We start from the raw sequence: 14,514 nt of genomic DNA on the forward strand, positions 1-14,514 counted from the left end.
TCTCCACTCCTTCAATGCGCTCAGGCGGCTCCTATTCCAAACCGACATTGTCCTTCGTCGCCGCAACAGACTAACCTTGCGACAGCAGAAAGCGAACAACTGGCGGAGGAAAAACTACACCGTCGTCCCGGGTAAGCACGAGAGTACGCTGTTTGCTTACCAGCACGTGAGGGCCTCTCTGAACGACCCCTAGACGACGTAACAGACCAACTGTAATTCTGTGCCGTACTTCTGCGCAAATCACCGCAGCTCAGTGCTGGTGGGTCTCGCTTGCAAGATAGCCAAACGAATAAGGAGAGCTTGGAAGTTAAAGGAAGCAAATGAATAGAACACAAACTTCATAATTCGTGTCAACGACCTTGCCGTAGTAGTAACACCGCTTCCCGTCAGATGACCGGAATTAAGGACTGTCGGGCTTGGCTAGCCCTTGGATGGGTGATCGTTCCGTCTTCAGAGCGCTGTTGGAGAGCGGGACGCACTCACCTCTTGTGAGGTCAATTAAGGAGCTACTTGACTTAGAAGTAGCGGCTCTGGCCACGAAAACAGACAACGGCTGGGAAAGCGGTGTAACGAGCACACCCGCCTCTATATCCAGTGATGTCTAACGGTTGAGGAAGAACGGCGGTCGATCGGTGCCGTTGGGCCTTCCGAGGCTTGTACGGGTGCAGTTTATACACTGAACAGAAGTGCCGCAACACGACGTGGCATGGACTCTGTAACCTCCCCCTCACTTATCGACCTTAATGACAGTGAAAAATTAAACCGCGTGTACCTAATGGAAATTTGGGAAAAGCAATCGTCACCGAAGTTAATCTGTCGGTAAAGAGGGAGGAAAGGGTTACATCTAAATGAAAGGAAAAATGCAAATGAAACTGGTGGAAATTAATTTTGAAAAGGGGTAAAGTTAATGAAGAAAGTAAATGTGCGGCCGTTACGTTAACAATTAACTAGCGGTAATTAGATATTTGAGATTTGGGGAAATTACGGTCGCCAGTCCTAAGGACAATTACTATTGTAACTGAAAAAGAAAGGTATTTACACATATAATTAGCACTAGAAACGTGGCAACTGAAGGTTGACACGTGTAGTGTGAAAACTGAAAGTTTGTCAGAAGTAATAAATTTCGCTACACTCTGACTTAATTTAGCAAAAGAATTAATAAAACCGGAAAACTGAAAGTTAATTTAGTGACTGAAATTAATAAGAAGCTTTCTTTCTTAAGCACATCGAAATTCAGTAAAATACGGTTAGTCTTGGACTACCTCAACAATCATTTCAAAAGCTACTTGAATCTACGCAATTTAGAAATAAGAGATTTAGCTTTGAACTTGAATTAAATGATTCCGAACAATTAACAATAGTAAAATTTAGTACGTACCAAGCTGAGCTGCAGTCACAGGTAAGCTAAAATACGGTAACAAAACTCGCACTCTTAATTTGTGCTTGCGTAATCTAAATATTGTAGCCAGCTATGAATACTTAAACTGAACTTTGAAATTAAAGCAGTGAAATGGAATTATGCTGGCGTTTGAATTTCAACGACACTCGGGTTCATTTAGGAAAAGGAAGGGACCCTGCTTGGTAATGCAATTGGGACAATGAGCAACAAAGGTTCATGCTAAGTAGCTGTAATTTTGTGATGCAACAATTTTAAAAGTTTGAAAAGCTGAGGTCTGCCATACAGTTCTAAGACTTTACGTGCTTCCAGTCTTCCTTGTTGGTTGATTGAAGGTTTGAAGCCGTCGATCGAGGATGTGGCGACAGTAACTCATTGTCGGCCGTCGCTGTTGCAGAAGCTGGATGTTGGCGCGCCTTCTTCTCGACACGGTCACCAGACGAAACGGGCTCTTGATGTGCGCCAGCTAATGCTTCCCGTCCGCGACACCATGTCAGAAACTATCATCGCAAGTCGAGCGCAATTACATGCTGCCAAACCCCGAAAGCGCGGCAACTCGCGGGAGCTTCACACCACACACCTGCTCCACTCGCTACTCCAGCCAGACTCTCTCTGCCCGCGCTCCACGCGGCAGAGTTAACACTACCAAAGATCCTACACACTTTGATTCTTCACACGACCCATCGATGTAATCGTTCGATAGCAGTTTTCCCTATGCAAGACGCAGCGTAAAAATACAAATAATATTTACGAAACAAACCAATTATACATCGACATAAGTGCATATATATATATATATATATATATATATATATATACAAATAGTAAAACAATTACAATATATAAAGAGACAGAAATGTCATATCTTGAGGTAACAAAACAAGGAAAAAAAATAATAGTACAATAGATGGAAATAGGAGGAAATGCGTTTCCGGCGTTACAACTCGACCAATGTCTGAAGTAGTGCTGGAGGGAACTGATACCAAGAATCCTGCAGGGCTGTCAATAAATCCGTAAGAGTACTTGGGAGTGGAGTTCTGAAGAGCACGTGTCAAGGCATCCCAGACATGCTCAATAGTGTTTGTCTGGGGTCGGTGGCCAGCGAAAGTGTTTAAACTCGAAAGAATGTTCCTGTAGCCACTCTTTAGCAATTCTGGACGTGTGGGGTGTCGCATTAACCCGCTGGAGTTGCCCAATTCCATCTGAATGCACAACGGATATTAATGGATGCAGGTGATCATACAGGTTGCTTAGCACGTGTCAGCTGTCAGAGTCGTATGTAGATGTATCAGGACTCCCATATCACTTCAACTGCACGCGTCCCACACCATTACAGAGCCTCCACCAGCTTGAACAGTCCCCTGCCGACGTGCAGGGCCCATGGTTTCATGAGCTTGTCTCCATACCTGTACACGTCCATCCGCTCGATACAATTTGGAACAGTCCAACGTCACTGTTGACGGGCCCAGGCGAGGCGTAAGGCTTTGTGTCGTGCAGTCATCAATACACGAGAGAGCCTTCGGCTCCGAAAGCCCATAGCTATGATGTTCGGTTGAATGGTTCGCACGCTGACACTTGTTGATGATCCAGCATTGATATCTGTAGCAATTTTCAGAAGGCTTGAACTTCTATCAAGTTGAATGATTCTCTTCAGTCTTCGTTGGTCCCGTTCTTGCAGGATCTTTTTTCGGCCGCAGTGATGTCTGAGATTTGATGGTTTAGCGGATTCCCGATATTCCCCATATTCACGGTACCTCTGAGATGCTATGTCCCGTCGCACGAGCGCCGACTATAACACCACGTTAAAACTCACATAAATCTTGATACCCTGCCATTGTAGCAGCAGTAACCGATCTAACAACTGCGCCAGACACTTTTTGTCTTATATAGGGGTTGCCGACCGCAGGGCCGTATTCTTTCTGTTTACATATTTGAATACGCATGCCTTTACCGGTTTCTTTGGCGCTTCAGTGTAATTCATAGACAGCATTCACAATTTTCCCACTCAGGCTGTAATAGCAATGTACTATCGGGAATGTAATTCGGCCAAAGAAATCAAAAAAGTTGACAATCTGGTGCTGCACCACACCTGAAATAACTCTGCGAAAGTGCCCCTTTAGGTTAACAGTTAGTTTCTACCATGACTATAATGGTTCCTTTCCATCAGTTTCCAGCCGGCCGCTGTGGCCGAGCACTTCAGGCACTTCAGTCCGGAACCACGCGGTTGTTCGGTCACAGGTTCAAATCCTGCCTCGGGTGTGGATGTGTGTGATGTCCTTAGGTTAGGTAGGTTTAATTAGTTCTAAGTTTAGGGGACTGATGACCTCCACTGTTAAGTCCTATAGTGCTTAGAGCCATTTGAATCATTTTTTTCCCCATCATTTTCCAGTTGACACTGTATTTGACATCGGTCCTTGTCTTCCAGTAGCGGGCAACCGTTCTCCGAGTAATCTTAAACTGTTGTTGAAATTTTACAGGTTATTTGCTTACTGATTTGTGGCGTTTCAGAAACATCAACAGAGACGAAACATTGAAGAAACAGTCTGTGTTGGTCCAGGAGTCCAGGGCGGCGCGCGGTGTCCGGGGAGTGGTCCGCTGTACCGGGAGGCTGCAAGTGGCGCCTGTTTACCCGCCGGCATTAGCGCTAAGTGGCGTCGCTCAATCTGCCCCCTGTTTACTCTGCGACGCGGCCGCGCCTCTGCCGACACCAGCTGTAGCCGCCACCCACGCCCTCCCCTCTGACGAGCAGACGCGCCCTTAACACTGAGAGCACCTGTTCTGCTCAGCAGTGCCCTGGATAACTTGCGTCGACGCGGAACTGGCCACAAACTTAATATCTGCGTTATGTCCTCCAGTGCATATAACCCTGTCAAGGCCGCCAGCTTTACAGTAACACCAAAACCATAGCTTCCAGGCGCGAGATTGTGGGTAATGAATATCAAGTGTGCAATAAATAAAATACAATTGATGATAATATAAAAGAATGTTTGCCTGATCTCTCAGTATGTTCCCAGGGATGACAGAGGGTGCTGTGAGACAAACCAACTTCCGTAAACAGGAGGACAAGCATTGTTGGTGGTGGATAACGTTGGGGCGGTTGGATCTCGGCGCAGATGGTCCGGGAGAAAGAAGGAAGTTAGATTTTAACTTCCCGTCTATAATTAGGTCATCAGAGACGAAGCATAAGCTATAGTAAATTAGGGAAGGAGAAGGAAATATGTTGTGTTCTTCTCCGAGGTATCATCCCAGCGTTTGCCCTAAGCCAGGAATCGGCAACACCGTTCTAGCCCTTAAGGGGTTTATGGAGGCACCATTAGTTCGTGGGGGTTCCTTAACAAAACCCCAAAAAAGGTTTTTACCGTTTTTTTCATATCAAAACAGTGTCGTGGATTCCTTGCAAATGGTTGAATTTCTTGCGATTTATTCCTAAAATCCTGATACAGAAAAACATGAAAAATTTTCTTGTATCTTTATCCGTTGCCGAGATACAGAGATTCAAATTTTCCATACTTTGACACGTAATATCCGGTATGAGGCAAAAACGTAGTTAATAAAGTCAGAAGGCGGGGTAAAATATGCTGTAAAGTGTCCCCGTTACCATCCCAAGCGTTTCGGGAACCCCATGTTGTACTACTGAAGCACACGAAAAATTTATGTCCACGTAAATTCCGATGTGAGCTGAAGAATTACTGTTTGTGTTATTTCAGTTTCAGATAAGTAGACAATCAAAAATTTACTGACTCATTAAATTATTTTCATATGAGTGGAATGGCCTAATGCGGCAGAGAATAAAAGTGAGCCAGAGGAAAAATGTTCCTACCGGAGCAAAAAAGCTGAATATGCTCCTGTTTGACCGAAAAGTGGGGTAGCAACTACCTTGTCCTACCTTCCTCAGCACCTTTAAAATTTTTTCGAGTATGTATGGCATGTGAATATATCCGGCTTATTTATGCTGAGAGAGAGGAGAAGACAATGTTAGTGGGAAAGAGGCGGGAAAGTAGTGAATATTGGAAGATAGTAGACAGTGGTTATGGTATAGAATTAACGAAGGGGAAAATGGCAGTGTGAGCGAAAGAGAGAGGGACGCACTGACATTTGAACAGTTGCCCGTGACACTACAGTGCTAGGAAAAGAGGAGACAGTGCCAATGGGAAAGGAATAAAGAGAAGGAGAATGTGGGAGGGTGTGAAAGACAGTGATAATGAGGGGCAGTCCATGACAAGAACGACGAGAAAGAGAGAGGTACTGACAGTGAGCAGAAGCAGCAGCAGTGAGAAGGGATGAATGAGACAGAAGCAGAAAGAGAGGGCAAGAGGGGGCAGTGAAGTGAGAGGAGACAGTAGCAGCAGAACGAAGGAGACTTTGGCTGCACGTCAGGAGACAGATAAAGCAAAAAGACAGTACAAGGAGTTGGGCCGAATGAGTAAGTGAAAGTGGGAAACTGGGAGTCGATGGGTATAAGCAACTTACAGCGAAGGATAAGTGTGAGTGAGTGAGTGAGTTAGAGGAGCTTTTGGGAGTGAGAGGAGAGTTGCGTCTTACAAAGAGCGCGAATACGATCGCACGTCTAAAATGTTTGGGGAAATTTTTAAAGATGATGAGGAAGGTGGAATGTTGCATCTAGTAGCCCACTTTTCAGTCAGTCTCTTAAACAGGAGCACATTCACAATTTTTGTGCTCCGGTTGGAACAGTTTGCTTTGGAAGCAAGTGACCTTAAACTATGGCATATCATGCACCAACCAACCAACCAAAAGCAGTCATGGACATACCTTACACCACTCTGAACATAGTAGGCCAGATAATGATGAAAAGCAGAAACTAGTCAGAGCAAATCATTTTTATTTAACACGAGTTAATATATTTTGTAGAGCACAGTTTTGTGTAAATGAAGCAAAGCTACATCCGTTCCAGTAATTTTTTTTTCAGATAACATTTTATTTTTTGCGTAAAAATAAGAACGAATGGCATGGCATTACCTAATTTGCAGTTTGGTTATTCTCATGCAGTTTTGAAGAAATTGACGAAAAAGCCTCATATCTGCTTGAGAGGCGTCAGCCCAAGGATGGCTGCCTGCTCTGATATTGAGTTAATTTCTTCGTTTGTTACGCTAATTTGGAAATTAATCGAATCATGCTTGTGATATTAAAATGATTCACGGGGATCGATGAGTGGTTATTAAGTGGTCCATCTACAGTTTCACTTCGCCTCTTCATTTTTTTTTTTTTTTTTTTTTTTTTTTTTAGATTAAAGTGCATAAAGTGCTTGTTTCTTTAGCAATGCTAACTGCATGTAAGTTTCATGGTTCTGTGTTAGCAGCGGGAGGAAGTGGAAAGAGGAACTGGTGTCGGTCATCGCTATGGGAGGAATCCTAGCACAGCAGTGGTCACTAGAGCCGAACGCTACATCAAAAGTCGTCGGAGTGACGTTTCAGTGGGGTGCACCTGTGGCCCGGTAGCATGGCGCATTGTTATCCTTAATTCCATCGTTGTGTGGGAACATGACATCCATGAGTGGCTGGAGATGGTCTCAAAGTAACCGAGGATCCAGTCTATTCCATATAAACAAAGCCCATTCCCTCGTAGAGCAACCACCAGCTTTCACAATGCCTCGTTGACAAGTTGGGTCCATGGCTTCTTGAGGTCTGCGCCACACGCGAACCCTACCATAGCCTTATACCAAGCCAAATCGGCACTCATCTGATCAGGCCACGGTTTCCCAGTCGTCTTGGGCCCAAACAATGTGGTCACGAGCCCAGGAGAGGTGCTGTAGGCGATGTACTGCTAGCAAAGGCACTCGGGTCTGGTTGTCTGCTGCCATCGCTCATTAACGCCAAATTTCGCCACACTGACCGGACGGTTACGTTCTTAGCACGTCCAACATTGATTTCTGCGGTTATTTCAAGCAGCGTTGCTTGTCTGTTAGCACTGAAAACTCAACGCGAACACCGCTGCTCTCGGTCGTTAAGTGAAGGCCGTCGTCCACTGCGTTGCCCGTGGTGAGAGGTAATGCCTAAAATATGGTATTTTCTGCAACTGTTGACTCTGTTGATCGCAGAATACTGAATTCCGCAACGATTTCCGCCATGGGGTGTCCCATGCGTCTAGCTCCATCTAACATTCCGCGTTCAAAATCTGTTAACTCTCTCCGTGCGGCCATAATCACGTCGGAAACCTTTTCACGTGAATCACCCGAGTACAAATGACAGCTCCGCCAATGCACTGCCCTTTCATTCCTCGTGTACGCCGTACTACCGCCATATGTGTGCATATCGCTACCCGATGACTTTTTTTGCACCTCAGTGTATAATGGTTCAATGGCTCTGAGCAGTATGGGACTTAACATGTGAGGTCATCAGTCCCCTAGAACTTAGAACTACCTAAACCTAACCAACCTAAGGAAATCACAAACATCCATGCCCGAGGCAGGATTCGAACCTGCGACCGTAGCGGTCGCGCGATTCCAAACTGAAACGCCTAGAATCGCTCGACCACACCGGCCGGCTCAGTGTATAATGTTTTTCACAGAGTACCCTCCGGTCACAGGAAACACGAAAGCGTCTTTTCGCTGAAAGTGCTCGTTTATGTTGCGGCACTGAGCTGGGGAAAAGAATTGAGCACTCATTTCTCTGTACGTGGGGAGCAGCCCTTTGCTTCACCCAGAAAATTTCCGTAAGTGTGAGATGTACATTGGTTATTTAACTTTGCTTTGGACAGAAACTTTCGGATCTAGCAGTCTTATGGTCGATTATTCTTGGTGTGCTGTTGTTTTGGGTATTGGCTTTAAGACAGAACGACAGGGTGACGATCGAAAAACTCGAAATTTTTTAATCACCGAATTCAAATGTATATAAACTGAATAATTATTCCCAAAAAATTATGCGCGAACTACAAAAAATAACGATTCTGTGACCGTTTGAAGCCGAGCGTGCGTGGCACGCCTCGACGTTAGAGAACCGGTTCAGAGCTCAAACTCCCTATTTTTACCGATTTGAGTAAACCTGATCTGTTGGAGCATTGTTTAGGTGGTTTTACTCAAAATGTCAACGAAAGTTTTAAATGTCTTATTTGGAGATACTTTCCAAAAATAACATTCAGTAGAAACGAAAATGTCAACATTGCTTCAAATTTGGCCGTGTGTCTATGTAGTGTAGGCCATACTGCATTAATGCACATGGCAAATGCCCTTCAAAGTAAAATCAATGACGAAATGCGTCGGTTCTGTGGAGTTATAGACGCCAGGGGCGATGTGCTCAGCGACAAAAAGGGCTTTGGGGACCTAAGTGAGGGCTTATCAGGTCGAAGTAGCAGAAAGCGTTCATCCACTAGCCGGAGCGATAGCTATTAGGGACCAGCCATTGATGACATGCCGTAAGTTTCAAGCTTTGTCCCTTCTTTTATGATAAATGATTGTTAAACGTTAAACGCGTTTTTCTCAAAACCTTGTTTTTCGGCATGGTTGTCGTCGCCCATGCTACAATTTTCATCCGCGTTTAATGATTTTTGGTCTCTCTTGCAGCAAACTTGAGTTCATCGTAGCTGATTTTTTTTTTGTCGATATTTTGTACATTTTCGGCCAAAAAAGAGAGTTCTAAAATGGCCATTTTTCCAAATATCTAAAATTTCACCAAAACATTTCGTTTTTGTAAATCCCTACAGTGAACTAAAAAAATGGTTCAAATGGCTCTGAGCACTATGGGACTCAACTGCTGTGGTCATCAGTCCCCTAGAACTTAGAACTAATCAAACCTAACTAACCTAAGGACATCACACACATCCATGCCCGAGGCAGGATTCGAACCTGCGACCGTATCAGCAGCGCGGCTCCGGACTGGAGACAGTGAACTAAAATCACATCCGTGAGGATAGAGGTGATATGTTAATTTCATGTTTCAGACAACCACAACCGGAGTTACAGCGATAAGTCTATCTCCTTTTAGAGCTGCCTCGGCAAAATCCCAATTACACAACGAAGATATTAATATTTTTTAATAGAAATTCCGATAAATACTTCAATGTATGCTTTATTCAATGCAGCAAACCTCTTTGTGTAGTACATTCCAGTATGGAGAAAAATAATTCTGTATTTGAGCAAAATTTTCGTCCGACACGTTGTCGTTCCCCCTTAAGCACTTTCCACGCTCGCTCTGGACTTTCAAAATTTCGCGCTGATGAGCGCGGAGGCGCAAGGACATTTGAGACGAGAGACAGCTAGCCATCCCACAGTTGATGTTTGCGGTTCATTCGGTTGCTGCAATTATCGTCTTGCAGCTGATGTTTCATGCATGCTTTTGGTAAGGTGTATACGCGGCGTGGTGTCTCGACACTTTGATGAATTTTAGGTGCAATCGGACGAAGCGATAAATTCAGTCCGTAATAATTATTCTATACACGTATATGCTGGTGTGGCTTACCTATGGTTTGTTGGGCAAAGTATGGTTCGTGGGACTACGTATAGCCTCGCAGTCACATTTGTGTAACCACTCACGCAACTAGCAACCAGTATTAAATTCTTTGGTTGTAGTATCGTATTATCCACTTGCACACCCATTACCGACACAGTCACGCCACACTCAAGTTGTACTACTTAACTTCATCAATGTTTGTTGATCTCGTTCTTCCACCAGACTGAAACTTGAAATTCATTTAAGTGCTTTCAAATTATACCCCATTTCATGTTGCATATTGTAAATGTAGATACACCAACACCATGGCCCATTTGTATTTCGTGTAAATAACAAATTTCATTAGGGGGCTTTCTGTTTGACATAGGTCCAGGTGGGGCGGACACTTTTTATCGAAAGTTGTTTCAAAGTTCGGTCGGCATTTTCCACGCGTCTTAAGGAAGTTGTAATTGTTTCCGTAGTTATTTCTTGCAGTCAGTATGGTGCTCTTTCTATACAACGATGAACAAGTGAAAGCAGCTGCCCAAACCTCTGTGGAGAGAGGCGGCTGGAAACAAAGGGAAACGAAGACACAGGTGAAATTACGTCTTTAATTATTTTTATCATTTAAACACTGACCTACAGAACTTTTGCCTGACAAAGATAACTCAAACTTAACCTATTCATTTATTACCCACAACATAAAAGCCCAACGCAATCTGACTGCTATACAATGACAATATGACTTCCAATAATTAACACAAAAGAATGGCCCTGAATTGCAAGAAATCCTAACAATAAGAAAATTCCAAAAAATATGAAATGAAAGAACTATGAAAGTACCTCCAACTCTGTTAATTGACTGAACTCCTTTCAATCATGAACCCCATTTTTTTATTTCGCATAACTCACAGAAAATCTACATAACACGAACTACAGCAACTACAGCAATGACAGCAAGCAGCAACTACAGCCAGCTAAATAAAAAGATTCTAACTACTATAGACTGTAACTGCTAGGAGGCATATAGTTACAAAAAGAAAGATTTTTGTGGAAGAGCAAATGATGTATTTAGAAAATTTTGCGTTATTCATGTGACGTGCAGTTCCAAAAATTCTATATCTGTCAATAATTCCACAACCCATACATTACCAACAATATCCATCCTCATTTTACATTTCCTTGCGTTTCACTTTACAATAACCTACCAACACAGATCCTCCACTAAGAAAAACCATGTTCATAAACTTCTCTACTCACTCGCTAAGTGCTAGTCCGTCCAACCACAGAATCTCTTGCCGAGGGCGCATAGCGCTGTCAGCGATATTGCACAGTCTATAGCGCTGCCAACATAGAAACAGGCTACCTACAACATCCGAGAACTCAGAAATTTTACGAGAGCAAGCAGTAAAGGTTGTCGTCCTGGTCTCGAGCGCTGACGATACGTCCGATCCAGGACGTCAACCGGAGGTATTATTTTCCAACGTATTATTCGAACAATCAAGGTCAGTTGTCGAGGAATCGAGAACTTTGTTCTCGGGTTGCCCAGCTGTGGCTGTGGATGGCTCGGACATTGAGATTAGCGAGACATGAACTGTTGTGAGGTGAACAGCATGTGTTTGGGAGGCTGTTACCTCAGCCGAGCCAGAGTCGTGCGAAAGCCTCGCTTCCCACGGCGGGCTTTCGCTGCCGTAGACGCAGTCTGCCCTTCCGCCAACACACACACACACACACACACACACACACACAGAATGTCGTTCTCCGTAGAGTCCATGTCCTCTGCAGAGCAATGACTTTTCCACTCAACTTCCTTCCCGTATGCGTTCCGCAGTTCAGTACACGCAAGTACTTCCTCATAATCTAAAATCCGAGACAAAATTTTAGCTCATACTACTCCGTTCTGGAAGAATACTGTTACACTGTAGAATAAAATGTACCCTCTTCCATCGACTTTGAATTATTTGAAGAATACAGATATGGATATTTATTTATTTATTGAAGCCTGTTTTCTGTGGCAACACTGCTCGTACGAGTCGTGTAAAGTTAAATAGTCGGTCTTCCGCTTCTTTCTCATCAAGAAAACAACAGATGCATGGTAGACAGAGATGGAAGAGAGACTTGGAAGAAGTGAGGGCAACACATGAAGTTTTCTAGGAATGCATTCCACTGAAGAAGAAATTTGAAGAGCACTTTCATTTCTATGAAAGGCAAAAAAATGAAAAACTGGTAAGACGCGGAGTGAAGGGATAGCCTAGAAAACATACAGGAAGTAATGCTTTCTGTGTTCGACCAAAAGGACAAGAGTTACAAGAAGAATTGGCTTATTCATTATAGCCAAAGAACATGGTCTGCTTTCTTCCCACCTCACCTTGTTGTCTTTAGACTCCCTTGTGCAAGACGCTGCCTCGGTTATCTCCGTCTTCTTTTACCTGTCGTGTTACGACTGTCACGCCCTTTTTCAAATTCTTTGACTTGCTTACATTGTTGGAGCAGCCAAGTCCCCATTTTTTTTCGCTTGTTACCTTTCTATGTGATTAGTTCAAGAAATGGACTGATGAGCCAGTAGTTTAGTCTCTTTAATCATGATCAGTATGGTCTTCCTATAAAAGGTACTGGTTTATCAGCAAGTTAATGATACCTCACTCTCCAGTTTACCATGTTTATGTTCTACAATAAAATAGCCGATTTTTCTTGGAACGGAAGTAGAGTAGTAGAAATTCGTAGTGAGAGTCCCCGTGATGCGAAGTTTATAGCTTGATTCTGATGGGAGACAAGACTTCAGACGCAAAAGCAATTTCGGTGGTGCCCATGGGAAACTTTACAGGACCATTACTTTTCCACAATACCGATAAGGAAGCGGTATTTGAGAAAGGAGAGAGGCAGTAATGTAGCCTATCATCGATGTTACGTTAAAACATGAGCATCAACAAAAGGAAAATAAGGGTAATTTGAGCAGCCGAATGAAATTAAGCGATACTGATGGAATTACGCTAGAAAATATACCAATAGGAGTATGAATTGCAGTGTCGTCATGTAGATGCAGAATTAAACTTTTATTCGCGCCTCCGAGAATAAGCCCAATAACAGCAACTGACCTTGGTGACGCCGATTGACTCTCTCTCACGCTGTAAAAACGTAGTCTGCATAGGCTGCCAGTACCGTTGACGTGCGTCTGTATAACTTGTCGAACATCTACAATTCTTGCGGTATAGCAAGGAAATAAGATGCCGATGCCGATAATTTTAACAGGGTATTCCCTTGAAGATTCTCCTCTACCACTCTACCGCTCTCCCTGGCGCAACGCGCACACGTTTGGGCTCACGGTGCAGGACAGTTGTAATTTTCAGTCCGTGGGACGCGGCCATTGCCAGGAGGGTGGTTGGCTCGGTGTTGCCGCCTCGGGGTCGGGGACCGTCCTTCCGGGTCCCACGCGAGGCCAGGCCAGCCGAAGACCGGCAGATATACGACACAGGCAGCCCGGAGCAGTGTTTGCGAGCCACAGGATGCTCCACAAGTCGCCGCACACCTGCCGCGACACGTCACAGCCATTCCCACGCGCCCAGTTCTTCAATAATTTCCCGAAAGTACCCTAACCCCCTGAGGACATCCAATTACACAAAATTGATCGTCACCCATACCTTGAATTTGAAAAATAACCAGCTGATATAGCAGTTCTTAGTGTTTCGAGTTATCCTTTAGCTCTGCACCGGGGTATTGCACTGCTTCGGAACTTCCTTCCAGCTAAAGAAATACAATAACCAGCCACATTCTACAGGATGTTTCACAATTTCCTTTACAGTCTTCCAGTTGTTGTAGAGGGCACTTAGTTCATCTACATCCATACTCCGCAAGACACCTGTCGGTGTGTGGCGGAGGGTACTTCGAGTACCTCTATTGGTTCTTCCTTCTATTCCAATCTCGTATTGTTCGTGGAAAAAGATTGTCGGTATGCCTCTGTGTGGGCTCTAATCTCTCTGATTTTATCCTCATGGTCCCTCCGCGAGATATACGTAGGAGGGAGCAGTATACTGCTTAACTCCTCGGTGCCAGCCGAAGTGGCCGTGTGGTTAAAGGCGCTGCAGTCTGGAACCGCAAGACCGCTACGGTCGCAGGTTCGAATCCTGCCTCGGGCATGGATGTTTGTGATGTGCTTAGGTTAGTTAGGCTTAACTAGTTCTAAGTTCTAGGGGACTAATAACCTCAGCAGTTGAGTCCCATAGTGCTCAGAGCCATTTGAACCATATTTGAACTCCTCGGTGAAGGTATGTTCTCGAAACTTCAACAAAAGCCCGTACCGAGCTACTGAGCGTCTCTCCTGCAGAGTCTTCCACTGGAGTTTATCATCTCCGTAACACTTTCGCTATCACTAAATGATCCTGTAACGAAGCGCGCTGCTCTCCGTTGGATCTTCTCTATCTCTCTTCTATCATCCCCATCTGGTACGGATCCCACACCGGTGAGCAATACTCAAGCAGTGGGTGAACTAGTGTACTGTAACCTACTTCCTTTGTTTTCGGATTGCATTTCCCAACGATTCTTCCAATGAATCTGTCTGGCATGTGCTTTACCGACGATCAACTTTATATGATCATTTCATTTTAAATCGCTCCTAATGTCTATTCCCAGATAATTTATGGAGTTCACTGCTATATTGTAGCTAAATGTTAAGGGAACTTTCTTTCTGTGTATTCGCAGCACATTACACTTGTCTACATTGAGATTCAATTGCCATTCCCT

At 44.2% G+C, this 14,514-nt stretch overlaps 1 protein-coding gene across 1 annotated transcript in view; it reads left to right on the plus strand.

The window, feature by feature from the left end:
- The window catches only part of LOC124593947, a 327,642-nt gene that overhangs the window by 45,818 nt on the left and 267,310 nt on the right, over positions 1 to 14,514 (plus strand). The window contains exon 4 of the mRNA XM_047132296.1: positions 3,905 to 4,010. Within this exon, the coding sequence (XP_046988252.1) occupies positions 3,905 to 4,010 (106 nt within the window). The remainder of the gene's footprint in view (positions 1 to 3,904; positions 4,011 to 14,514) is intronic.

The sequence above is a fragment of the Schistocerca americana genome, chromosome 2, assembly GCF_021461395.2.
Source record: "Schistocerca americana isolate TAMUIC-IGC-003095 chromosome 2, iqSchAmer2.1, whole genome shotgun sequence".
NCBI classification, from domain to species: Eukaryota; Metazoa; Arthropoda; class Insecta; order Orthoptera; family Acrididae; genus Schistocerca; species Schistocerca americana.